Raw genomic sequence first — 25,616 nt, forward strand, 5'->3', positions numbered from 1 at the left:
TGAATGTCTCACCTCTACAATCTTCTTTGGAGTGTCAGGGGGGAATTTTTGGAGATGATCCACGTGACTGATCAGGAGGTGAAGGATGTCTGACGCCACCAGCGCTACATTCTTATTAGGATACTAGGAGACGAAACACACATATTAATGCTCATTGACGGTTTCTGTAGGTCACAATCAGAGATAACCAACACAATATAAACCACCAACTGTACACACACCTCCTCTTTACCCATCTGCCACAATGGTTAGAAGAATTGCTAAAACTCTAGTTATTAAACACTTGTTGAACTAATTGCACATCAACTTAACATAAACGCAACATACCGAACTTGAAGTGCTAACAGCAAACGAAGGAAATGAACATAAATGCAACTGTATGTGACTTTTGAGTCAAATTATTCATTAACCTCAAGATCTTGAACGGTCTCATGTCTAGTGTTAAATAGCTTAAGCTCAACATTAATTGGTCGAAGAGTGGGTATAAAGATTCTATGGCATTTGTATTACAACCACGTTTATGATAAAGCATGTTTTCTCTATATATTAGAACAAATAATAGTGTAAATATGAAAATATATTCTACATTTCTTTTACATCAGTCATTGGCATGACTTCATAGAGGTGAATTTGCTTTAATGTAAAAAAGGACACCTCAGATCTTGTCTTTGACTTTGTGCAACGAACAGGCTTCATGATTATTCATATTATTCAGATTATTCTCAACACTTGGGTAGGTGTAAATAATATTAACATCACAATGATAATAGGTTCTAATAAGGATCAGCACCTACAAACAGAAAATGCTTACAGATGAAAGGGAAGCAGGACAACAGGAGGAAGTGGCTCTGCATGGAAATATGACAATATATGTGCACAACTGTGTGTATAATTGTGTGTGTATGTCACAGAGCCTGTGGCTGACACTCCTGGCTGCTGTTACGAAGGCAAGAGATTCAAAAGTGGACATGATGTGTGTGTGAGGCAGACACAGCTTGCAGCATTCCCGCTGGATTAGTGTCCTATCTGAAGGAGGACCAAACATATTGACAGTCCAGGGTTCGCTCCCAGGAGTAAGTGAATGTAAGTGTGTGTGTGCGTGTGTGTGTTGCCATAGTGTCTTAGCGGGCCATTGGCTGCCGATACACGAGCTAGGGATTCCAAGGTGGAAAAGGTATGCGTGTGTGTGTTCATCTCGAGCCACTTGGCTAAAGATGAGACGGTGAATGTTGGACAGTTTTATTTTGATCCACAGGCCTCCCAGTCTGAAAGCAGACAATACCATCTGAGGCAATTTCACCCGCAATCATATCCAAATATGTTCTTCGTCAGACCACGGCTGCTTGTAGAACACCGTGTTTTACACGACTACAACCTAATCATTCACTATTTAGTCAGTATTTCTTCATGCTTAACTTAACCGCGACTAAAAAATGGTGTTAATCAGATGACTTTGTGCTTTAGTACATTATTTCTCAGGTTACACTTGTGCAGTGGCACTATTTAGAAGAACAGAAATCTATGCAATATATGACTAAAAATGTATTAGATGTGTTTCTATATGTACAGATTATTGCAGCTGAAGTATAGAACTTTTTATTTATTTTTTTTAATTACTGAATCAAACATGAGAGGAACAGATGTTCAGAAGCATGTTCTGTGTTGTGCAGACCAGTGTAGCAGCAGCCAGTCAGAAGCCTCTTTGATTCAGAGTCATTGCTTTGGTCTTACTTCACTGGATCATCAGTGCACGGGCAAAGTTTGAGAACCAGCACTCCACACTAATGATAACGTTAACCAGTGATATGAGGGGAAAATGTGTGTTGTTGTTGTTGGGAGCTGGGTAGGTGGACTTTACAAATGTAGACAGAACATTAGCTTTTCAAACAGAGCTGAGGTGTGACTGACCTTCAGGGTGACACAGATGACATTGAGAGCATCTTTAATCTGTGGATGTTGAGTCCCGTGAGCCAGTTCCTCACACAGCCAGATACCCAGACTGCACAGAGCCACACACCTGACAAAACAAGGTCAGTGTGAGCCAGCAGTTATGCACAAATAGAAACAAGCGAATGCACATTCATGTAGTTTAGTAGAATCAGAGAAAGAACTCGGCACGTTTGGATTAAAACATGAAGTCAAGTAAAATATGTAAAATATGTAATAAAAAAATGTATATGTATATATATATATATGTGTGTGTGTGTGTATATATGTGTATATATTAACCATGACTAAAAATAATAAGGCTATCCAACATTTCCACATACACAGCCTCAAACAATGTCATAAATGACCGCAGAGTTGAACAAACTCCTCTGAGAGAACAGAGTTTCACAAAGACGAGTGAGTTGCATCACATTTTCAAGGCGTTTACACACACAGACACACACGCAGCCTACCTAGCAGGAGCGGAGGGTTCGTCCCTGGCAGAGGTCAGGATGGTTTTGATAATGTGCTCCTAAAAGACAAAGCAAACAGACTTCACTTTCCCCTAATGTGATGAAATATGTTGTGTCAATGTGAAGAGACTGTGCAACCCGTTCTGTCTGTCATGCCCCACATGAAAAAAGTCACCTGTGTAGTATCTGACTAAGAGCTTAAACACTGTGTCAGGTCATAAGAAAACAGATTCAAGGAATTACATTATGGCCAATATATTACACCCATGTGTGGTGAACTAAATATGAACACAGTAGAACTTCAGACGGCCCGAGACACATTCACACACTCACTAGTCTTGTCCCTCCGGTCAGAGTTAATGAGCACTTAGTGATTCAAAACAAGTTCCTGCCTCGTAAGAAACCAGTGAGCGGGTGTGAGGTGCTGCCACGCATGGCATTAGCTGTTTACACAGCAACAACAACAATAACAGCATTACTCCTGTAGGCTGGAGCTGTAACAGGAATGACTGATGAGACATTAACCTATTAGTTTGGTCTGAGATGCCCTATGGACAGCAGACATGCGATTCAAGGTTTAGACTGACCCGGCTTACACACCATGAGATCAAAGTTTGTTTAACAGTACTTTATATCAGTATGTTTGTATTTTTAGTCTTCTGGAGACATATTTACATCTAACATCAGCAGACGTCCATTTCATCGTATTGCATGCGAGTGCCTCTAAATTCCACTGTGGTTTACTACGACCTCTCTCAGCTCCACAAACAAAAACTTTTTTTTTTTTTTTTTTTTTTGCTTTCATCTACCTTGACGTCAGGGAACTTGGTGAGTACCACATCTGCTGTGGTGGGGTGGAGAGCTGGAAGCTCCCCGTACAAGTTGGGAAAACACACCAGAGATCCAAGAAGGATCTGGGCCTCAACTCTTGGAGCCTTTGGACGAAGACGGGGACGGAATAAAAAGTGAAAATCAGCTCAGGGTTGTGTTGTACAATTAGTCACACTGTTACTGAGATTTATAATAGTAGATAACACTGCGTAAGGGCTGTTTGTTTGCCTTACGTTTAGTGACGAGCAGTTGGTGACTCTAGAAGCTGCGATGATGAAGTCCAGGATCAGCATGGTGGCTCCAGGTAGACCGATACTGAAGAACCTGGGACTGCAGTGTTTGATGATGGTGTTCACGATGTCCTGTAGAAGTGACAAAGCATTTAAATAAATAACATTTTACATCTGTGGCTCAAGATGGCTTTTAAGCCTCCAGCCTGTCTGAGTCCATGACGTATGTGTTTGACCTCTTGGTTCGGTTCATTTGGGCAGGTGTGACCAGAGTAATCTGGGTGTGCACCATAATAACTACAATGTGGGGGCTCAGATACCCACACCGAACTCACAATATAAACTGGAACATTACACAAAGCAGTCTCACCACCATCCTGTTTGGTGCGGTTCAAGAAAAATACTTTGTCTGAATGTGGTCTGAGTGACTCAATCTCAAAGGAGACCTGGTTGTGTCCACACCTGCTTTAAGGTGACCAGCTGATGTGGGAACACACAGGATGCATTTTATAACCGGGTCTTGGTCAGTAGTCTTGGTCTGTCCTAAATAAACCTCGTGTGGTTTGTTTGTGGTGGGAACATGATCCATGCTCCACTACCAGGTGCAGGTTTCAAGCCTGGTTCTGCTCAGTCTGTTAAGTTTAGAGCAGTTTGTATTTTCAAGACAACTCCACACAGCGCATTTGACACCCTGTTTGTTTAGTTTTGCCTGGTATACTGGTCAGATAATTGCCACAATTATGGGAAAAGACCAAGTTTGCCATTGCTCCATGTTAAATTGAATAGCATTATTTCTCTGAGATACATGCACTAGTCAATACCAGAGTACATTTCTCCTGTAATTATTTTTATTTATTTTTTGCTCCTGCCCCAGACGCAGATAATCAATGAGTCCAAGTTATAAACTCATCAACCAATTCAGACCCAACCAAACAAACTTTGCCTGGGAAGTTTCTCAGTCATCCAGGTACCAGGCACCTGTTAAACCAGACTGACACATTCGTCTGAAGTGGATCCTCTAATTTCAGGTGAATTTTGCATCATTTTATTGTACAGTCTCATATCCTTGTGTTCTAGTGCAGAACTATTTTCCCCAAATGTGACATTAAAGGAACTTTGAACCTTTTTTAACAGACATTAGTAAAGTGAGTTTCAAGTGGGAATCAGTGGGTATCAGAACCCAAGAAGCCACTTGGAAGAGTGACAAAATGTCTTCAAAACAAAATAGATATTAAAACACTCTAAATTTCCATGTATCATAGGTTTTGTCTAAATTGCTGACTCAAATACATTACAGATTTTTTGTGTTGTTATAGGATTGATTAATAAAGTAATTTAAGTAAATAAAATAAGACTTTCACACGGATGCAAACTCTACCTGGTCTTGGTGCAGCAGTCCCTGGTGCATGATGTTGTAGAAGTGTGTGAGAAAGTCTGTGTTTGGGGACACGTCTTGCCGTCTCTTCATAATCCTGCAGATAAGTTTGTAGGCGTGAAGCTTCCCCTGCTTGTAACGCTCCGTCAACATGGTGGCCTTAAGAAAAAAAATAAAAACACATGTAAACGTGTGTTAACACATTTGTCTGTACAACAAATAAAAAATTCCAACCATCACTGAAACACACACACTCACATGCATTAATCCTACAGTGATTTCTCAATCACACCTACCTTGAAGAGCCAGGGGGTGAGGATCCTCAGGGGTGGGATCAGAACAGGAGGTGGGGGAGATGACTGGTTGTCCAGAGAAATACCCAGATTATCTCTGATCTGAAAAAAGAAAAATCCATTTTTACACTCACAGTCGAGTGAGATCCATAGCTGTGTTTCAGTTGCGTGTATCGGTACTCACCTTGGCCAGGTTTTGCCACAGCTCACACAGGTAATCAAAGACCTGAGCGTGGATCTCAGGGTCCTTGATGCTGTTCACATCTCCCAGGATACCCAGCATCCTCCGCCACATTACCGTGGCGACGTCGGCGTGCCATCCAGTCAGAGAACCACCTGCCATCACGCTGCAGTCCTCATTGGGGAACTCACTTGTTTCTACAATGAATCAAAGAAATACTCAATGACTCCTGTCTCCCATTAAAAGCTAAGACACGTTTGGACCTAAAGACTATACTGCACTCTGTATAAACAGAGAAAACGCTATTTGAAGGTTGAAATTAGAGCATACCCAGGTCATCAGGGGTCTGCAGGACAGAGTTGTGGAGTTTCTGGTCCAGCTGTAAGTGTGTGTGTGAATGGGAGTGTGTGTGATCCGTGTGTTCTGCGGTCAGCGTGGCAGGGGAGGGAGTCTGGGAGCGGGATCCTCCGAGGGAATGCATGGGAGATGCACTCTCAGATCCTAGACAAGAAGGCCGGACAAACACACCTTTTACAGGAGCAAATATTTCACTACCTACATGCTATAAATTCATATCAACATAAATCTACTTAGAAGGTTCTTGAAATAATGCACATACCAGTAACGGTGACAGTGTGGCTAAGGCTGCTGGTCTCTGAGTCCAGGTGAAGTGTTGTCAAACTGGCTACTTCGTGTTCTTCACAGGCCATGCTTCCCCCTAGACTATCCTGGTCCAGTGAACTACCCCGACCTCCTCCTCCTCCACCTCCACCTCCTCCTCCTCCTCCTCCACCAGTTACAGATCCAACTCCTCCTCCTCCACATGTTTCTGTACTAAAAGAAAAATCTAACGAAGAAAGCATTCATTAGGGCCATGTAGAGTCAGACACAGTGCTTATTTACAACCTGGTTTTCCATATATATATAACAGTTACAAACTTAAAAAAAAAGAAAACCATGATGAAGAAACAGATTAAACTACTACTACTACTACTACTACTAATAATAATAATGATAATAATGAGTGCAGCAGGGTCACATTTGGAGTATATATAAAAAATACTGTGTACTGTTCCTTACTTTCAAATTTGCCAGCAGAGTACTGAAAGGCATTAAAGGAGTCCGATTGGCTGTCGGAGCTGATGACATCAGAGCCGCTGGCGCTGGCGGGTGACGTCCACTCGGAGGGAACTCCCGGATCATCAATAGGACGAAGATCATCCGAGGGTCGTGATCCAGGACTCTGACCAGCCTCCAGGAGCTCCGGCAGGTCCCTGGGAACCTCCAGGCTACCTGGGCTGCTGCCACGGCGACCCTGAGCGTCAAACGGAACGTTTGTAGCATCTGTAGTTTGTGACGCTTCATTCATAAATGCGCGCGAGTTGTACTGACCGCTGTTCCTTTGGCCCTCAGTCTCTCCTGGATAAACTCGTCCATGAGGTCGGAGAAGTTGGGGTTGGTGCTTCCTACGTCGCTGGAGACTGGACGCGCCTTCGGGACCACCTCCTCTTTGTTAACTACACACACAAACACACAGTAAGACGCCAGCAAGCAGATAGATCATAACAGTAAAGACACGAACAAGAGCATACACACAGAAATGATGAAAATAAACACTGAGGCAGTAGAGGTGTAGACGAATATATGGAGGAGACTGAAATCCCTCAAAGTAGGACAAATAAAGGAGTATTCTATCTTATGCTTACCCACACTCGCAGCTCAAAAGACAGAAAACTGAGTTAATTATGTAATCAGGCCTACGTTAATGACTAATCCTTTGCACACTGTACTGGGGATATGGTGACATTTTGTTTTTGATCATAAACTGATCCTCTCATTTCCAGGAACATGCCTGACGCCCCTGAATTAAAAGGCCTCCATTATTTGAAGTGCAGCTGCTGATTCATGAGTGATTACATGTCACACTAAAATGTCACAATACCCACATACGAAACATTTCTCTGGATTGTAAGAGCAGTCCTGATGTGTGTGTACTGTAGGCATTGGGTTTCTTAAAAGACTAATGAAAAATAAATAAATTAAAAAAAAAAAAAAGAAAGCCACAACAGCAGGCACATCGAAATCCACCAGAAAAGCAATGCAGGATTAATTCACACCATGCACAAGGAGCGACAGAGAGTATCACCTTGTTAGGTCCAAACAAGCAGCATACCAGATGCCTAAATTAGTGCAGTTATGTTACTACGGGTTATATTTCTGTTAGCTCGGATGCAACGAGAGCGGCCAGTGCGAGTTTATAAACTCTAAAAGCAGAGAACTTCTATCAACCCAAAGTCAGACGGGAGCAAAGCTACTGCTATCAGTGCTAACCAGCTAATCTTTAATTCCTGAACCTGTGGCTGACAGGGTTGAAGGAGTTCGGTTTCTTCCCCTCGCTCAATACTAAGATTTAAGTCGATAAACCTTGGTTACTGAACGCAGGATGAAACTGTTTACTTTGCTGCCACCTAGCTGAATTTAAAACACAGAGGCACATACACACACAACAGAACTAAAAAGCTTTGCTCAAATGCTGATCAGGACATCGTCTGTCCTGCCTCCGCTGTCATAAAATGCTTCTCTGTCTCTATAATTTGCTCAAGAAGTATCTGCATCTTGCTGCTGCATGGAGGGAGTAAAATTTACAGACAAATCAAGTTTGTCTACTTCCTTAGCATGAACTATTTTATACTCACATCCACATGCATTACTCAGATATGGTCTCTTCTCTAGATGCTAAACATCATGCATCTACTCGTGTCTAGTGCTACGTTATTCTGCTGTAATGGTTATTTGCCAGGACATAACCAAGAGCAACAAGGATCAGACTTTGTCTACAATGACATGGAGACTTGAAAAGGTCAAGTGAGCAGACAATGAAGTTTCTACATATACAATGCATTTCCCAGCAGGACTTCGTCAGAGTAGATGTTTTGGTTCTATAAGACAAGCTTTTCCCTCGAACATGGCCTTTCAGACTTGACAAGTCATCGCTGGTGCTGTGCAAACTGAGTATTTTCATGTTCTATACGCATTTGGCTCATTAGAATTTCAAAACAACCAGGGCTATCTAGAAAGGACGTGTGAGGTTCAAATCAGCCCAGTGAGATAAATTTCAGATTTAAAGACGACCAGCAATGCAACAAATACCAGTTTATACTGCTAAGCAACATGGTTCTATGTAATGGATAGAAAATAGAAAACATTTATAAGCTGGTACTCTTACAAAGATATGTGTTGTCTGTGACTGTCTGCAATGCAAAACCGCATGGATCTGCAAACATTCTCACCGATCCACTAGCTACTAAGGACCTGTGCCATCCGGTTGCACGCTCCTTATACGTTCCAGTAAAAGAGCCAGCTGCAATGGGGGAGCGAATACAATACAAGTGATACAGTACACTAAAGAAGCTGTGCCAATTTCAAAACACAAAGGCGTTGACTTTTTTGGGCTCAATCCCCATGGAGCTGTGAGCTCATTCGACCGGGCAGACATGCAGGTTACACGTGACCACAGAGTAAGGTTGTGTGGTCAGGTTGATGGAGCTCCACCTGTGTTCATACACCAAGGATTATGCATAGCCATCAGCGGTTAAAACCGTTCAACACAAAGCCAGACGAACAACCAGTCACAGAGCAGAATGCCTGGTTTTAGTCTTCAAGTGGTACCAGATGATTAACTGACGAGGTTTAAAGTAATTGCAAACAATGTAAAGGTGGATTTGCAGCCAACATTGTTGCATTAATACCATCTCAGCTTTCAGCCATTGTCAAAAATAAGTCAGTCCTCTACTGGATTATCATATATGGCAAATCCCATATATCTGGCACATACGTAGACAAACCAAACATATAGGTACAAACATCGGGCACACATTGCCAAGCAATACACCTGAATCATTTTTTTTTAAAAAGGCAAAAAATTAATTAAAAAAAAAAATGACTGCGCAACAGTTATTTCACATCAAGACCGATTCAGGCAATGAATCGCAGTGCTCTTATCAAACATTGGAACCTCAACACAAAAGCATGTACCCCAGGTCTATGGACTGTTGGAGAATTAGAATGAATAGAAAAAGGATATTTGTACTGCTGAGTTAAATGTGCAGCTCTATCGATCAGCTGATCACATGGCAGTGTACAAGGCAAATAACCATTCCAGATTATTGACTTTTAAAACCACATCATTTTTTTATCCATTCAAATTCTATGTGTGTTCCATTATCAAGATGGCCGTATTTAAAAGACCTATGCTGCGATCTAGTGGTGTGACAATGAACTACAGCAGGGTGTTTCCACTCTCCATGAATGTATGCATTAGTGGCTCAAAGTAATTCACACCACAGACTTTCCTTCACAAAGCTCTAATGTTGGAAAATAGCATAAAATGTCAGGAAGCTTTTTGAAGTATTATGTATAACAACATCAGTTTTTCTTTTGCCGGTGCTTTTTATCTTTTTCTACAGACAGTTGTGCTTTTCTTTAGACTCCTCATTGGTTCTGTGTAGCTGAGGAGGTGCTGGCGTCCAGGGAGGAGGCGAAGGAGGCACGAGGAGGCCGCATGCAACATCGAGGAGAAGGGAGGAGGTGGAGAATAGGAGAAGGAGGTGAGAAAGCTGAAACCCCCAAACCAGTAGAAGAAAGAAGACAGGAGGAGGAGGAGAAGGAGGAGGGAGGGAGCTTCTGAGGTAGAGAAACAAGTGGGAAGGTATGGGAGGAGGTTTGGGTCCTTGACAGGAGGCAGGCTGGAGGAGGGGCTACGTTCAAGAGTAAACACATCAAGAGGGTGTTTGAATTTCAGTCCAGCAGCAAGATGATGAGTTTCAGCCAAAAAAAAAAATATCATTCCATCATAACAAACCAGTTAAAAACAGCCAAAAAGGAAAAGAAAGTTGATGGTGTTTGTGTATTGGTGAATATCTCTCTTTCCACAGTTGTTTTATTTGGTGTGTCCTTTGTGAGCGCTTCGTTCGTTGCGATCCTCACCTGGCGTGGTCGTCTTTCTTCCAAAGTAGCCCAGGACATGAGAGTAGAGATCCCTTAGAGATGCGTCACCCATGGCAGCTCGGCCCTGTCGCTGTGGCGACGAGCCCTGGGATGACCCCTGGCCTCTGGGCCGGGGCTTGGAGGACAGAGCGTGAACCACAGTCTTATAGACGCCACCAAGGAGAGCCCCCTGGTGGTGCCGTGCGGCAGTGCTACCTGGTTCCTGTGAGCGTGAGCGAGAACCCCGAGAACGCAAGGCAGAGCGTCCCAAGCGTCCGCGTACTCCTGAGGGCACGCCGGAGGAGCCTGAACTACCTGATAACGTCTCTGAGTGAACCTCAGAGCCTAGGCTGGATCCCACACAGGATCCGGGATGCTGCTTGTCTTTGTCCCCTCCAGTCCCAGCCCAGTTCTCCAGGCCTCCGGCGCCTGCTGTGCCCCCCGACCCGGTGCTGTCCGCAACAGTCCCAGAAGAAAACTTCTCATGGACCCCTGTTCTATGGCTAATCCCAGACACAGAACCAAACTTACCTGCACCCCCTGCTCCCAGCTTTCCCCCTGACCCCGCCCCAGCTCCAGGCCCTAGCCTCTCCCCGGCCGAGTGGCTGTGCGTGTGGAAGTGACTGAGTCGGCGCAACCTGGCTTTCCAGTGCGCCTCTTTATTCTCGAGAGGGTTGTGAAACTGCACGGACTCAGTAGAGGGACGGAAGCTGACGTGAACACCTCCAGAGTGGTGTCTCTTAGCAATGCTACGGGACATCTTAGACTTAGCGGGGTCTGAAACTTGGGGGGTTGCTTCAGTGCTAGATTCAACGGCAGCTTCTCTAATCACACTGGATCTGTCATTTCCTGCTGCTTCTTTGCGTTCTTTCTCTTCTCCTATTTCACTCCACATGTCACATTTTCCTGCCCATCCAGTTGCCCTTCCAGTATTTCCTCCTACTGCCTTTTTTTCCACAGCGTTTCTTTCTAAGCTACCACTCCCTCTAGAATTGGCTGAAGGCCACTGGCACTGCAACTCCAGGCACTCGTAAATACTGCGCTGCTCTGCCTCATTCTCCTCTATGGAGTCTACACTGCTGTGTCTGACTGATTTACTTACCTGTCTATCTCCTCTTACCACCTGCTTCACTTCTTGTCCTGTATATTCCACCTGTGTTCTAGCTATCCCTGTTTGCACCGCTGCAGGTAAAGCAACACTGTTTTCTAACACATGACCAGGACTATCTCTCTCTCCAGCCTCCTCCTTCCTCTCACCTCCTTTGTTGGTGAGGTAGTCCCTAATGGAGGAGAACAGATCATCCTCCTCTACTCCAGCCCCAGTTTCACCCTCTTCTGCATCGATTTCCTTCTCGCAAGAAAAGTTGAAGGCAGAGTCCCAGTCGCTCACCCAATCAGAACTAGAACCATGGCTTTGAGAGCCGACCTGGTGCCAGAACTGGTCATAAACCGCACCGTCGTCTTGCCCCTCGGAGGACGAGGGAACGACACCATTGGAGAAGGTAAGAGGGTTGGGGGAAGGGGAGGTGAGGGATTGTGAGAGTGGCTGAGCGTGGATGTTTGTTGCGAATAAGGAAGAAGTTGTGGAGGGGTGTTGGGTGGGATTTGGGATTGCAGTGGGATCCCTCTGGGGATCTTCACCTTTGACCCGCTCGGCGATGAAAGGCTCCATGATGTCGGAGGCGCTGCTGCTCCTTGCGAGAGCGGACGGTGCCGGGGCGTCCAGGTCGCCCGCCTGGAAGACCTCCGAACACGAGGTGGGAGGGGTCTCGTCGCTCTGGGAGGAGTGGCGCAACCGAGATGTGCGAGACGTCAGCGTGATGGGCGGGTCCTCCAGGTCTGATGATAAAAGGGAGAGGACTGACGTCAGTGGAACAGACGCACGAAACACACCCACGACACGCCTTGAAACACAAAGCAGTGTGTCTGCAGAAGCTAATGTCTGACTCATTGTTAAATTGCACTCAGTGGCTTACCTTAAAAAGACAAAGAAATATTCATATAAAACTTAACGTGGCCATATATTGAAATCTGGGTGTGGATGCTGGAAATTTTTGTGTCGTTGCTTTTTGTGTTGCTTGTAGTTTGTCGAAAAAACTTCTCTCTGAGACATGATTTCCCGTTTTATTTGAGGTCAAAATCAGCATTCACCTCTGACCCTCTCTGAGCCGTAGGTGAACCAATCAGATGAGGGCCAAGAGCTTTCATATTTACCCCATATTGCAAACTCTAATCATTGGTTTGCATTTTTGAAGATGTCCGTTTGGCAGCTTTCATTTAACCGTTAAATTATGAATAAAAAGCAAAGTAATCATCTACAGTAAATGACAACAAAATGCACACCAAAAGCAACAAACAATACAAAAATTAAGTCATCATCACAGCCTACGAAAAAAATGTAAGAGTCCAACTGAATGTCAACCTAAGAATAAACCAAACAGCACACAAAATACCAGTGGAAAGTGGAACAGGAACACCACAGACACAAAACGACGGTTGTAAAAAAGGAACACAGGCATGCAGGGGTAATGGAATGGTAGAGGGACATGCATGTTTGCAAGCCACGAAGATAAGTAAAGGATGCATGTAAACAGGCGGAAAAAAAGGGAAACAGGAATGTCAAGTTTCATGCAGGGAACAACACATAAGTTGTCGCCAACTACCTATAAAAAAAAAATATGTTAAAAAGTCCAGTGGAATATTTGCAGGATAAATTGAAAAAGATATCCTCTTATCGGTATTCACTGTGAAAGACTGTACAGGACAGTATTTAATATTTCTAAATAAGTGTAGCAGTTGCAGGACCAGTGTCACAGTTACTTACTCCTTGAGCAAAGATTTGACTCAGTTTTTAATTCTTAAGAAATTAATGACAGTTTTAGACACAAATGCACCAGGTTGAACAAGCTTTATTCCAAATCGTGTCCACGTTGTGACCACTTATGAAACGTATATTGTTCTAGGCTTCTATAGAAAAGGATCTCTTTTAAATTAAACACGTCATTCTGTATTTACAGATGCAAAGCAACTTCTGCAAAGTCCTTTAACACATTAGGTCTGGAAGGAGGAGACAACTGACCAACTTAGAACTGTAACTCACGTAGGGCTAAACGATTAATCAAATTTTCACCGCGGTTTTGATTTTGGCTTCTCACAATCGTAAAAATACTGTAATCGAAGAAAAACTATTCGTCTGCCGCGCAGCGTGTATGCAAGTTCCTGCGCTGTAAAAGCACTGTGAACGCACCTCTGTCGTGTGCAGCTGCAGCTAGCATGTGAAGTATGTGGATCAATTGTGGAACAAGCGATTGACAACATGGCAGAAAGTCAGGCTGGGCCTTTAGTTAAAAGAATGGCAGGACGACTTCGTCATTTGGAGACATTTTGGATTCCAATTGTCGGACGTGGAGCAGAAGGAGATTGTTTGCAAAGTTTGTTGCGTCACTGTGTCTGCACCCAAAAGCAACACGACAAATTTATTTAACCATTTAAATTTCTGCCATAAAGTGGTTTATGACAAAGATTTAAAGATTAGATTTAAAGTTGAGTTTTGGTGGTTCAATAAATACTTTTTTTGAAAGTAATAATCAGGATTTCAATATCAATCAACATAATCATGATTATTATTTTTTCCATAACTGTCCAGCCCTAAACTCACCTAACCCTACATAGGTACAACACACAACAACTGTTCATAAAGTCTCTACAAAACCTGGAAAACATGTCAGTCAAGCCTCCTCTCGTGTTGGGGAAGGTACCCCCTAAAAAATGCAGAACTTCGAAATAGAGAAAAAAAAAAACGCTTTGATAATCCACTTCTTGTGACAGAAAATATAACTAACCTCTATTAAATTAAAAAATAACGGATCCAGGTTCCTAAAATGTTCCTTTTTTTAAATGGGGAATTCCAGACAAACCAAACAAAACATCTGAAGTTCAACTTGGGATAACATACGAAGTGAGAAATTAATATTGTATTTATTATATTTAATAATAATAAGAGTTCGATTAATGAAAAGATGCAGTAAACTTTTATTAAAACTATAGCTGCAGCAGACCAGCACTGCTGTCAGCAGTGAATTAATAACATGACTACTGATGGAGTACATGCAAACGGTTGCATGACAAATAGATGGTCAGAAAAACTGAATGAGACAAGACGACGGGCACAGTTTCAGTTTGTTTGACGTGTGGACAACTAGTTTCCAGGCAGACAGGCAGCAGGCAGGCAGACAGGTAGTGCAGAGAGTGTGTACCTGCCAGCTGGTCGGCAAGGGGGGGTAGTAAAGGGTGGTGGTGGTGGTGGAGGAGGACAGGAAGAGGCGGAGCCAGAGCAGGAGCACTCTTAGCACTGCGAATAAAGGCTGAGGACAGCAGAGAGTCCCCCGTAGAACAGCTACGCAGAGCTGAGGAAGTTGGAAGAATAAGAAAAGAAGAACGGGGGAATCGAGTGGGACAGAAAAGGAAAGCGAGGAAGACAGAACAAAGGGGTGGTGGTGAAGAGAGAATTGAGGTAAAGAGGTGGGTGCAAGAAAAGTAAAAACAATAGAAGAAAACAGAAGGTAAAGTGGAGTAAAGATGATACAAAGTCAAATTAGATGATGGGAAGAAATGATTTAAGAGAAAATAGTGTGTGAATGGTTAAAAGAAACAAAACCGATGAAGAATAGAAAAATCATTCGGGGAGAAGGAGCAGAAATCAGTGAAAAGGTGGAAGGAGAGAGAAAAGGGGAGGGTTTAAGAACAGAAGGAAACAGGGAAGGTGAGGGACGAGTGAGACAGGGTTAGCTCAGGAGGAAAGACAGTGAGACAGTGAGAGGCTGGAAGTAGCTTGTCAATCTGAAGAGCTTTAATTCTGACCTGATGCACCAATAACTCACAGTCACAAAAAAAGACAAATATCCATGTGACCATTTCACCACTAATGATTTTCTAAACATATTTACGGTATGCAAGGCAGTATGAAACATAATGAATGAGGCTGCTCGTCTAAACAAACAGCTGATTAGAACTTGTTTCATGACAGCTGAGTTCACACATTAAAACTCAGTTTAACTGTCTTTTTATTTGGGGATATTGAATGTATATTTTGATGGAACTATATAGATTGTGGTTTACGTCGTACCCCAACAAAACTATTCCTTTCTTTAGTCGGTTAAAATCCACAATGGCCTCTGCAGTAATTCGCTAGCACTCTGATGTCAGTACACTGGCATTGTGACTATTTATTTCCCACAGATGGTCACAGCTGAAGACTGTGTCTAAGCACGATTCTATTATTTAGGAGGTATACATCACAACCTCCTGTCAGACAGACAGGCAAGAAGATAGAAGCAGAGGAGACGTCAAGTCAAATGGAAATTGCTTGAAAAGAAAGAGGAGCTACCTAAAGATTACTGAGGCTCTTTCCCGTGTTGCGCACTCATACGCACAACAAAAAAAAGAGAGCCAGATTGTTTGGACAGTCAGCAGCTCATTCGTAGAGGTGGATGGCAGACATCCAAGACCAGTGGATACTGACCTACAGTCTTCTGACGCACTATACTTCTGGCTTTCTCGATGCCTGGTGATCCAGCGGTGGTGGCGCTGCGCTGCCTCATGGCTGCCGCCTGACCTGGTTGGTCTCTGCTCCAGCCTTTAGAAAAGGAACGGTCCACAATCTGCCGCTGGCCTTCAGAGCCGATACCTGGAGTATGAATGGAGGGAAGTTAAGAGAAAGAGGTGTCACCTATGAGCACATTCGGAGATACCGGGGCTACATGTTTGTGAATATGCCATGGTTCACTTTACTCTGGCTATATGTAATGTTTCACTCCGGTCCATATTTTTAAGGATGACACTAAAACTATCTCTGCGAGAAATAAAAGAAATGTATGAAGCAATTGTCTAAGAGTTACAGTTTTAGTAATGTTCTGGCTGTTCGGGGTTTTCAGAACTTCCGTTAGGAGGCTTTGTGTACTTTCAAGGTCTGTCTACGATGATTTGTTAACCTTTTCCTTTATGTTTCTTCTGTTTTTGTTCACTGAGTTTGTCCAGAGGCAGCTCATTCAGGTCGACACTGTACAGGTTCCTCGCCAACACCTAAGACACGGAGACATAAACACAGCCGTAACACTTTGTTATGATAGCAGCTCAACAGTTTGCTTCGCTCAAACTGTACGCAGTCATTACTTCACTGTAATGAGGATACGGTAGCATCCGGTACCTTTGTGAGGGTCTCCATGGTGAGTGACCACTCCGTGACCAGCTCCTCCCAGCAGGTCAGAGAGGAGAGGACGGAGAGGAGGTCGTCCCACAGTTCTCTGCTGATGTAGACGTTTAAGTTCCCTTTGATCCAGGCCACGATCAGTGTCTGCACAGAAAGAAGGGGTGAAATGAAGTGCCACGTCGGAAACTGTTGTATATCACTGGTGAACTTACTTTTTAGAGTGCAGAAATGCATTCATACCACTGGCAAGTATGGCAACACTGAATGCTAAGAGGTGTTCTCTTAATAGTCAAAAACTGGATGAAAAAAGGTCACATCTCATCTAGACGAGTCGCCATCTTGACTACACAGAGTAGTGGTAATGACAACCAATCAGTTTTCAAATGTGTAAATAATGGACGATGAAGCTGCAGCTGTTCAGATTAGATTAGTGCAAAAACTGCAGCGTAAAAATGCTAAGGCATACATGTCCAAGCACCACTACGTGCCTGCTGGATAGAAACCATCAGTATGTTTCCTGTCTTGATTTGGCAGTCTGAAATGATTTCACAAAATGGAACAGCTGTGGCTATTTCAGCACATCACATGCCATCATCTATTCTGGTGAGTGCGCAACTTGAAGGGTCCGATGTGAAACAACAGTATTTGCACACAGTGTACTCAATGGAAGTGTACTGAAATGTCTCCCAAAGGCCAACGTACTGTTAAAAAAGTTCGTACTGTTCCATCAACTCTTGTTCATTCATTCATTTTTTTGTACCAGACGTTCTCCCTTTTCTATCTTAAGGCCTTATTAAGAAAAACAAGCCAGTGTAATGTGGTGAAAGTGTACCTGAAAGATAGGCCCAGCTAATCTGCCTGACAGCGTGTTGTTCTTCTTGCCCTGAGGCATGATGGATGGAGGTCTTTTCATCACAGACTCCGTCACCCTCAGGAGAACCAGTAAGATCTGCTCCCTACAAACAAATGAAGGCACCAACGTTAAAGCTAACAGTACTTCTTAATTCAATCAGAAGCCAGCTCGTGTAATGGAGCCTTTGAGCTTTATATCAATAATGGAATTAGATGTATTGATGTGGCAAGTCTTAGAGTTACTGTTGTGTTTCTTTCTTTTCTTTTTTTTACCATGATTTCTGGTCCATGGTTTCATGCATGACGAGGCTGCGGTAGATGTTCAGGACTCGCTTGCACATGTCGACATGCTCCTCTAAAAGGATCTTGATGTCGTTGGCTGGTTCCAGAAGGAAAACGTTGGCAGAGTGGGTGATAAAAACCTGGAGAAAGAAAACAGCCACTTACACACGGTAAAGAAAGTACAGCAACATCCAGCAACAACGTGTTCACTTGTGAAAAAAACAGTTTTTGAAGTGAATTCATAGAAGTTACATTCATAACTCTCCCTTTTCTACTATGAATACTCCATGATACTGTAGCTTACTCTGTGGCACAGGAATGTCACCACAGCAAACAGACCTTAAACTTGGTGCTGATGGACCTAATCAGAATTACGTGAACTCGTTTATCAGTTGTTTATTGAAAGGTTTAAAGTCAGTGTGAGAACTATACCTGTAAGGTCGTCTGAACTCCAGCGTGAACACTGTACTCCAGCAGTTCACTGTCAATCACTTTGTTCATTCCCTGAAGAAGAAAAAAAGCATGCGCACAGTTCAGTTTACTCATCACATAGCCCCTAAAAACAGCTCTCATAGTTTAATTAGGAGTTACAGGGTCATATCAGCTAGGGTTTGAGAGTTGGGTGTTTAGGAATCAGATTTTTGAACATAAAGATCTTAAATATTTCAATACATGTTTTCAAGAACCTTCTCACCTCATCCTCTTTGTCACCCAGCTGGGAGCCTGTATCCAGGCTGGTGGCTGTGGCAATAGGATAGGGGCCCTCTTCTGGCTCCTTCATAAACACTGGCTTGTCCTCCATGGAGATCCACTCCTGGTAAACGCGGACCACTTTACGCATTGCGGCTGCCTCACACATGGGAAGAAGAAATGCCTATAACGAAAATAGGTTGAGTTTCAGAATAGGGCCAGGGAAAAGGTCCTTGTTATCTCCCACTCCCTGATTGAGAAGCATTTCTCCGTAACCTGTCTGAAGATCTCCGTGATGAAGTTGACGTTGGTTCTGGAGCTGGTCAGCACCCTCCTCACCACCTCCATGTCAGTCAGCTGCTCTTCATCCATGGAGCAGAGTGAGGACGAGCTGGGCTCTCTCTCTGTCAGAGTAGATGTGTTGGAGTGGCTCTGTTCGGCCTCACCAATATTCCCTGGACCTCCAGACAGGCCCATGCTACCTCCCGCTGACCCGGAAGAGCCCATGCTCCCCTCCAGGTGGCTGTCAGAGCGCATCCCTCCTCCGCCGCTGTCGTCTGAGCTCCCTGCGGAGCGAGCCAGTCCAGCTGCTGCTCGCTGGAGAAAAGAGAAAGTTAGATTAAACTGGATGGTAAGGAAACAACCAGAAATCAGAGGGAATATTCAAGTTAAATACAGCTACACTGATGTATCGAAATGTCTGAATTCATCCCCACTTACAGCACAAACACAAGAAGATCTACCACCTATCCAGCCTCAACAAATGAATATTTGGACTATTACAGTGAGTTTTGTCTGGTTCTTAGTTGGTGGTCAGCGCCTAGAAGTCACTGGTCCATATTAGTCTGTTATTTTCTGCCAAGAACTAAGTAAAGCCTCCTAGAGCTAATGGCTAGTATGACAACACTCCTTTAATCAACAGATTCACCAGAAACAGAACTGATAGATTACTTAACCAAAATAATAATCGTTTGTATGAATTTATAGATGTTTATAACACAGCATTATTATAAGTTTACTTATTATTCTCCTCAAAGTTTTACCAATGTACTGGAATGGTCTGTCAATAAGACTTTATGTTATTTGCTACCAGAGTGAGTTCACAGAGAATAAAAGAAGTTTAAAAAAATAAATGAGTTTGTTTAACTATTTGTACAGTAATAAATTAACAGCAAAGTCATATTTACGCAAACGCGTGACTCACCTGTATGTTCTTAGGGACGTTCTCTCCCTCTGTTCCTGGGATGTGTGTCTGTGTGTTAGGTCGTGGTTCCAGCCAGAAGGAAACTAACCAGCGGATGAAGATGACTCGTGCCTGTAGGAAACTCTCCTTAGTGCAGTACAGTGGTTCACCCCCATCCTGCTCTCTACGCACTGCGCTGTAATACGGCTTAGGACGCATCGGAGGCACATCTAAGAGAGACAGCGAAAACTTTATTAGGTGCCACAGGATTACAATAAACACACTGACTATTCATGCAGTGTGTTCCAATGTGTATTTTGGACGTAATGGATCTGGTCTCTTAGTGTCTTAACAGTACTGACCCAGCATGGGGCTGTAGAGGCTGGTCTCCATAGCGAAGTTGGGAAAGATGTGAGGAAGGTAAAACTTCCTGAAGTGACCAAAGAGGAAGCTGAAGCCACGCTCATGGTTCTCTTTACACCGCCACTCGAGAGATTTGGCCTGGTCGATACACACACGCACACAGGCACACACAGACAAACAAGCCTGTGTTATAAAGAAGGCAATTACACACAGAAAACAGGGTCAAGCAGAGAAGAGCGCCATTGTTTCAGGGGAGAATGTTATCAATGCGTGTGTGACTGCATGCAAGTGTGCGATGGCAGCAAGCAGAGGGAATTCAAGCAGCGTTAGTGCGCGCCAACAGGGGATTCATCTGGTATTTTAGAAGGTTAATGATTCCAGTAAAGAATTAGATCAATACTTAATGTACAATCAGATCTGTACACAACAGCATCAGCAGCTGCTGATCCAAATGTCTGGTTTAGCATTAGTGACATTAGTAAGGCACTGCAGTGTAATTACATTGTGTTAATTGTGTTAGTAACGAGTGATGATAATACCTGGTTTACCATGTATTTCAATAGAGCTTCTAGGAAGTAGGCGGTGAGGTCTTCCTGGTTTTTGTCACCTGACTGGGGAGGAACCAGTGGAGTGATTTCTTCTGGGGTCACCTGAGCTGCAGGGAGGAAAGGTATGGAGGTTAAAATGAAATCCAACTCTGCAAATTGCTACATCAAAAATTCGGTATCATCTCAAAGGTGCATATTAGCTGAACTAGCTGAGCCTATGTGCATGTGTGTACGAGTGTGTGCTTATTGCACTAACTCTCGGTCAAACTCAGCGGTGGGTTGATCAGAGTGTCCAGGGTGCGCGGGGTCCCGTTGCAGAGTGGAGCTGGGAAACCAGGAATCAAACAGGCGAACATGCAGAGCTGCTCACGCTCCGCATTACTCTGCAACGCCTGCATCCACAGCAAGAACAAGCGCACACCCTCACGGCGGATCTACAACGCAGATAAACGAGAACATCGTCCCAATGAGAGAGTGTTAGGCTTCGGAAATGGGAATTATTCCCATATACATCCTCAAAGGAGGCAGGGAGAATCTGGATCAAGAAGCTACATCTGACAGGTGAAGGAATCAGAGCAGTACCTTTAGAGAGTTGCCAGTGTGCAACAGCTTCTTGAGGATCAACCCTGAAAGACGAAGGCAGGTTAGATTATTTATTTCAGACTAAAATGCACAGCTTGTTTTACATACTTCTGTATATATAACAAAGAGAGTGAAGCTGTTTTAAAGAGAATTTAACACCCATGTAATTGTAGACACTGTTCATAACTGGTTAAACCTGACCACAGAATCAACTGCAAGGTGTTTAAAAAGAAGGGGGTTTTACCGATGCTGTGGAACTGCCATCTGCTCTGGATTCTCTCTGGCAGGAGCTGGAGGATTTTCTGGAGGAAAAAAAAAAAAGAGAGATTAGGAAAGGAAATGATTATCTCCCAGGACCTTCAACCTCCACTGACTCCGCTCAAAAATATGCACCACTTACAGAGTCTCAACACCGCTGAATGTAAACTATATCCCGTACAAACTGTACTCTCGCACGTGTACGGGTCAAAATGTCCTCACATCTCAAGCTCACTGGTTCTCACAAAAATAGCTATACAGGTTTACGCACACACACACACACCAATGTTATCTTATCCTGGTTACCCCAAGCACCACCACTCAGTTGTAGGTGTTGCTAAATGCCAGTGGTCTTAGACAACGGTCAGTGTCAGCTGGATTTAACGCACTGAGCAGGACCAACAACAGTGTTAGTGTTCATTTCTGATTATATCAAAAAATCCGATAAATGTTCCTCAACACCCTGAATCAACTGTTTTGAGACCAACTGTGGTTAAATAATGTAACATAGCATTTAGAAATGACTTCCTGTTTAGTTCGTCTGTTTGCAGCGGCGGCGTGCGACACATGTCACATATTCTCAGTTTTTAAAATGCAACTCCACAATATTTCTAATCTGATCATTTTCGCTAGCAAAGTAGAGACATGCAAGATTGTGGTACCTCAAAGATGAAGAGGATTGAGTCCAGCTCCTCCCTCTGAGACTTGTGACCTGAAAAATGCACATTAGCTTGAAGACAGCACATCAATCAAGCTTTAACTACAGCGCCTTATTGTTTATTTACATCTATGGCAGCCTCGTCTGTTAGGGCACCGTTTTGTGTTCTGTGAACTTACCTTTTTGCTTGAGGCTGACCTCAATGGTGACAAAGTTCTCAAAGAAGACATAGTAGATATGGGAATAGTTCAGGTCGAAGAATTGTTTCAGCTCTGACGACTCTGCATTTTCTGGAAAACGAGAAGGTAAAAAATAAAGCAGGGAATAAACCGGCTAAACCTTCAGAACAAAAAGGTTAAGACAAATTGTTCAAAGTGGCCTCTGGGTGTGAGTCCACTTACATCCCTCACATCATCACATAAAACGTATCTGAACAAACCCACCAACTTCTTCAACTTAACCCGCACGGTTTCCTCCGCTTTAATAAAAGTAACCAGTGAGACACACACATTACAATAAAAATACAAGTGAAAAGAAAGACAAGTAGTGTGATTTAAACCACTCTTAGGTTCTTGACCTTTCATTTATAATCTAGTCATTTCAGTATTACATGTCTAAATGCTTCTACCAATACCACATATGCTGACTTTTCAACACAGGAAGCATATTTCAGTCATGTAACCTAACAGCCACATCCGAGTTCTCTAAATACACTAATGGCAGGTCAGCCTGCTGTAGAAAAGACACACAACCCACTCTGGGTCTCAGCCACAATTTACTTTAGAAATTCTTCTCAAGAAGTGAAGGGAAGTTTACCTTCATGTGTTTTGGACCTCAGCCTTATCGGCCGTCATCAAAAGAACGACAATGACATAAACAAACATGTTTGTGTTAAGAACACACCATACAACCATACCCGCAGTCCAAGTACACAAGCACACAAGCATGTAAGAATAAGCTCCACACTGACACACAGGTTCATTCACAGTCAGAGGAGCCTCTGGTGATAGTCTTTTGGTTTGTTTATATGAAGACTAAAAGCTGAACTCTGCCACACAGACGCCCCGAGGACATCTGTGTTCTGTGCCATAGTGGTTGTCCTTGTAAGGTCTCTGTGGACTGGCCAAGAGATTCTTTATCTTTTCCTCTTGGGGGTGACACTTTTAAAGCAGCAAGCATCACCACCTGACTGACAACACTCACTTTCTTTACAGAGTCGGACTTCAGGAAACAAAGGGCCTTCCTGACCCTGTTAAATTAAAATTGGATTTTCTCACATGCAACGGACTCATTCTAACGCAAATCTTATTTAGACGATGGCTTGATTACTTTAGCTCTATGAAAACACAGTCAAGGTTATGCAACTGTGGCCGCATATAGAAGGAATTTGACTTTGGTTAACTTACACGTTGCTCTTAGTGTTCTTGAATACATTATACACATAATAAACAAGAACAAAAAGGGGATATATATAGATGGTGTGGACAGAACTGTACACAGGTCTGTGTGTAGATGTGAGGCAGCTAAATAAGCATACCTCTATATATATACATATAGCAATATTTACAGTGTGAAGTATTTTAACAAGAGTCAAAGACAAAGTATGACCAACTTTTCTTCTTTAGACTTTGGTCTGTGTCAACAAAAGTGTTGTGGAGAACTTCTTTAATAACGAATATATTAACAGCTCCTTGTTTAATCATTATATAAAATCAGGAACAGAATATCCTATTAAAAATTACCCAAATCTCTTGGTGCTCCCTTTCTGTTTTCAACAATGACAAAAGCTGTCATTTTCCTGGGAAATGCTAAAGGAAACGAGTCCACTTTAAGGTAAACAACAGCTAGAACACCATCAACAACACACAACAAGTATTCACTGATCTGGGGTATTTTATGAAGCCTGCTGCAGAGTTTTGCACTTTCCACCACTTTGTTCAGCCGTTTTAAATGCAGAACTCTCCGAAAATGTCACTGCGACTGTGTTTGTGTGTGTCCGTCTTTGCGATTGTTATCACGCTCTTCTGTTCCCCATAGAGCACAGAGAGGAGGCACACCCCTTTCTCTCTGTCTCCTGCACACATACACAAGCACAGAGCCCAGTAGCTCTTACAATAGAAACAGGAAGTTGAGCTACTGTACTGGACACAGAAAGGAAATAGTAGAGGCCATTTCCCTCTCCCTCCCTCCCTCTCCGGCCTGTGTGTGCACTTATAGGTATCTGTGTGTCGGTGAAAGATACACACGAACGCAGACTCATGCTGCCATTACTTTCACTGTCACGTTCTCTTCTCTCCCACACATTCAAAACCTGAAAACAGGTGTCGTCTTGTAACACACCATAACGTATGTTAAACGAAACACCAAGCCTTTCTCCCACATCAGGTTTTTTTTTTTTTTTTTTCCCAACACACAGTCACGCCCCTGGAAAAAATCACAACAGCCTGACTGACACAGTGGAGCATCAATGTGTCTGTGTTTCATAGGATGAGCTATGTACACATCGCATCCTGGTCTCCCCGTATCAAAACACTCTACATCAAACCCCATTCAGAAAATCTGACATCTGATCTGATGTAGTGGAATTACAGATTTACTTGAGCGTAATATAAATCACGCCTCATCCAAGTCTTCTGCTGATAAACAAAAGCCCTCATCTGCTTTACTTTTAGCCTGCATATGCGATGCTGTGTGTCCTTCTGTCATTCTCAGTTAAATGCAGTGACTTTAAAGAATAACAAGGTTAGATAAAATTACTTTAAATGATATAATGCAAACATAATGGATGCCGAATTACTGAGCCGACACTATAAAATTTGAAATTGCCTTTAACTTTGTATCAAAGGGCTGCGTCTCTGTTTACAAGCAGAACAACTTTGAATTTCGAGATTTTCGAAATGGGTTTGGTGTGACATGAAGTGTATGAACACATTTGCACACAGAAGCTATTCCTATTAGCTGCTTAACCATGGTTTTTAACTTACCTATGACTATTCTGAGATGTTTGAGCCTCGTCAACACGTCCTTCTTTGGGTCCAACACTTTCTGTGTTGATTTTTTAACGTCTCCATGAGGCTTTTTGGAAAACATTCCTGAGGCAGGAGACACAAGAATGCGATGGTAGACAGCACGGAGGAGCTAGCCGTACACTGCTGTACAGCCACTTAAACAGCCTCAGCTAGCGTTAATCTTCAGACTATAACGAAAAACCGTTGCTCCTGGGTCATTTATTAACGCCGCGCTGCGGATTAGCAGCTCTCCGCCACGGCGCGGAGTGTATCGATATGCTAATTTTGTCAGACAGGACGCATTTTGTTTAAACTAAGACAAATATGTAGAGCGGAGCGGGGCAACGCATCCATCCGTTGCACCTCCCTTCCACAACAGCCCGCAGCCTTGAGAGCTAAACTAGCTGGTTAGCTGCTATCTCCGCTCTTCACTTAGAAAACATCATGGCGGAGGAGGGAGGAGGGAAAATAAAATAATAGATATCCGATAAATTCAACACAAACAATGGCCGCACTGTACAACAGTTTATCTTTTTTGGCCAAATTAAAGATACGAAGGTCTCAAAAATACAATATAATGTACAGGGTTTACAATTTCTTTAACAGCTTTGAGCATTTCTGCTCGATCTCTCAGGATCGAGCGGAAGTGCGGAATTATGGGTATGATAGTTCTGAGACCTTCAATT

At 43.2% G+C, this 25,616-nt stretch overlaps 1 protein-coding gene across 6 annotated transcripts in view; it reads right to left on the minus strand.

Annotated features, from left to right (window-relative positions):
* ralgapa1 (Ral GTPase activating protein catalytic subunit alpha 1) overlaps positions 1-25,324 on the minus strand; it is a 60,787-nt gene extending 35,463 nt beyond the window's left edge. For 2 of the 6 annotated variants that reach the window (XM_047612037.1, XM_047612039.1), the window contains exons 1-31: positions 24,907-25,324; positions 22,102-22,212; positions 21,927-21,976; positions 21,251-21,308; positions 21,007-21,050; positions 20,681-20,858; positions 20,416-20,531; positions 19,876-20,014; positions 19,535-19,743; positions 18,607-18,927; positions 18,335-18,514; positions 18,073-18,144; positions 17,632-17,780; positions 17,339-17,462; positions 16,504-16,650; positions 16,289-16,379; positions 15,820-15,984; positions 14,555-14,704; positions 10,299-12,137; positions 6,705-6,829; positions 6,393-6,627; positions 5,932-6,159; positions 5,643-5,813; positions 5,316-5,509; positions 5,135-5,233; positions 4,842-4,997; positions 3,467-3,595; positions 3,212-3,337; positions 2,403-2,461; positions 1,909-2,017; positions 13-123 (exon numbers count right to left, since the gene is read on the minus strand). In XM_047612037.1, coding sequence (XP_047467993.1) covers positions 13-123; positions 1,909-2,017; positions 2,403-2,461; positions 3,212-3,337; positions 3,467-3,595; positions 4,842-4,997; positions 5,135-5,233; positions 5,316-5,509; positions 5,643-5,813; positions 5,932-6,159; positions 6,393-6,627; positions 6,705-6,829; positions 10,299-12,137; positions 14,555-14,704; positions 15,820-15,984; positions 16,289-16,379; positions 16,504-16,650; positions 17,339-17,462; positions 17,632-17,780; positions 18,073-18,144; positions 18,335-18,514; positions 18,607-18,927; positions 19,535-19,743; positions 19,876-20,014; positions 20,416-20,531; positions 20,681-20,858; positions 21,007-21,050; positions 21,251-21,308; positions 21,927-21,976; positions 22,102-22,212; positions 24,907-25,012 — 5,991 coding nt within the window. In that variant the 5' untranslated portion in view covers positions 25,013-25,324. The remainder of the gene's footprint in view (positions 1-12; positions 124-1,908; positions 2,018-2,402; positions 2,462-3,211; positions 3,338-3,466; positions 3,596-4,841; positions 4,998-5,134; positions 5,234-5,315; positions 5,510-5,642; positions 5,814-5,931; positions 6,160-6,392; positions 6,628-6,704; positions 6,830-10,298; positions 12,138-14,554; positions 14,705-15,819; positions 15,985-16,288; positions 16,380-16,503; positions 16,651-17,338; positions 17,463-17,631; positions 17,781-18,072; positions 18,145-18,334; positions 18,515-18,606; positions 18,928-19,534; positions 19,744-19,875; positions 20,015-20,415; positions 20,532-20,680; positions 20,859-21,006; positions 21,051-21,250; positions 21,309-21,926; positions 21,977-22,101; positions 22,213-24,906) is intronic. The other 4 variants (XM_047612038.1, XM_047612042.1, XM_047612041.1 and 1 more) reach the window with 4 other exon arrangements.
* Positions 25,325-25,616: the final 292 nt, after the last annotated feature.

Source organism: Mugil cephalus, chromosome 17, assembly GCF_022458985.1.
Source record: "Mugil cephalus isolate CIBA_MC_2020 chromosome 17, CIBA_Mcephalus_1.1, whole genome shotgun sequence".
NCBI lineage: Eukaryota > Metazoa > Chordata > Actinopteri > Mugiliformes > Mugilidae > Mugil > Mugil cephalus.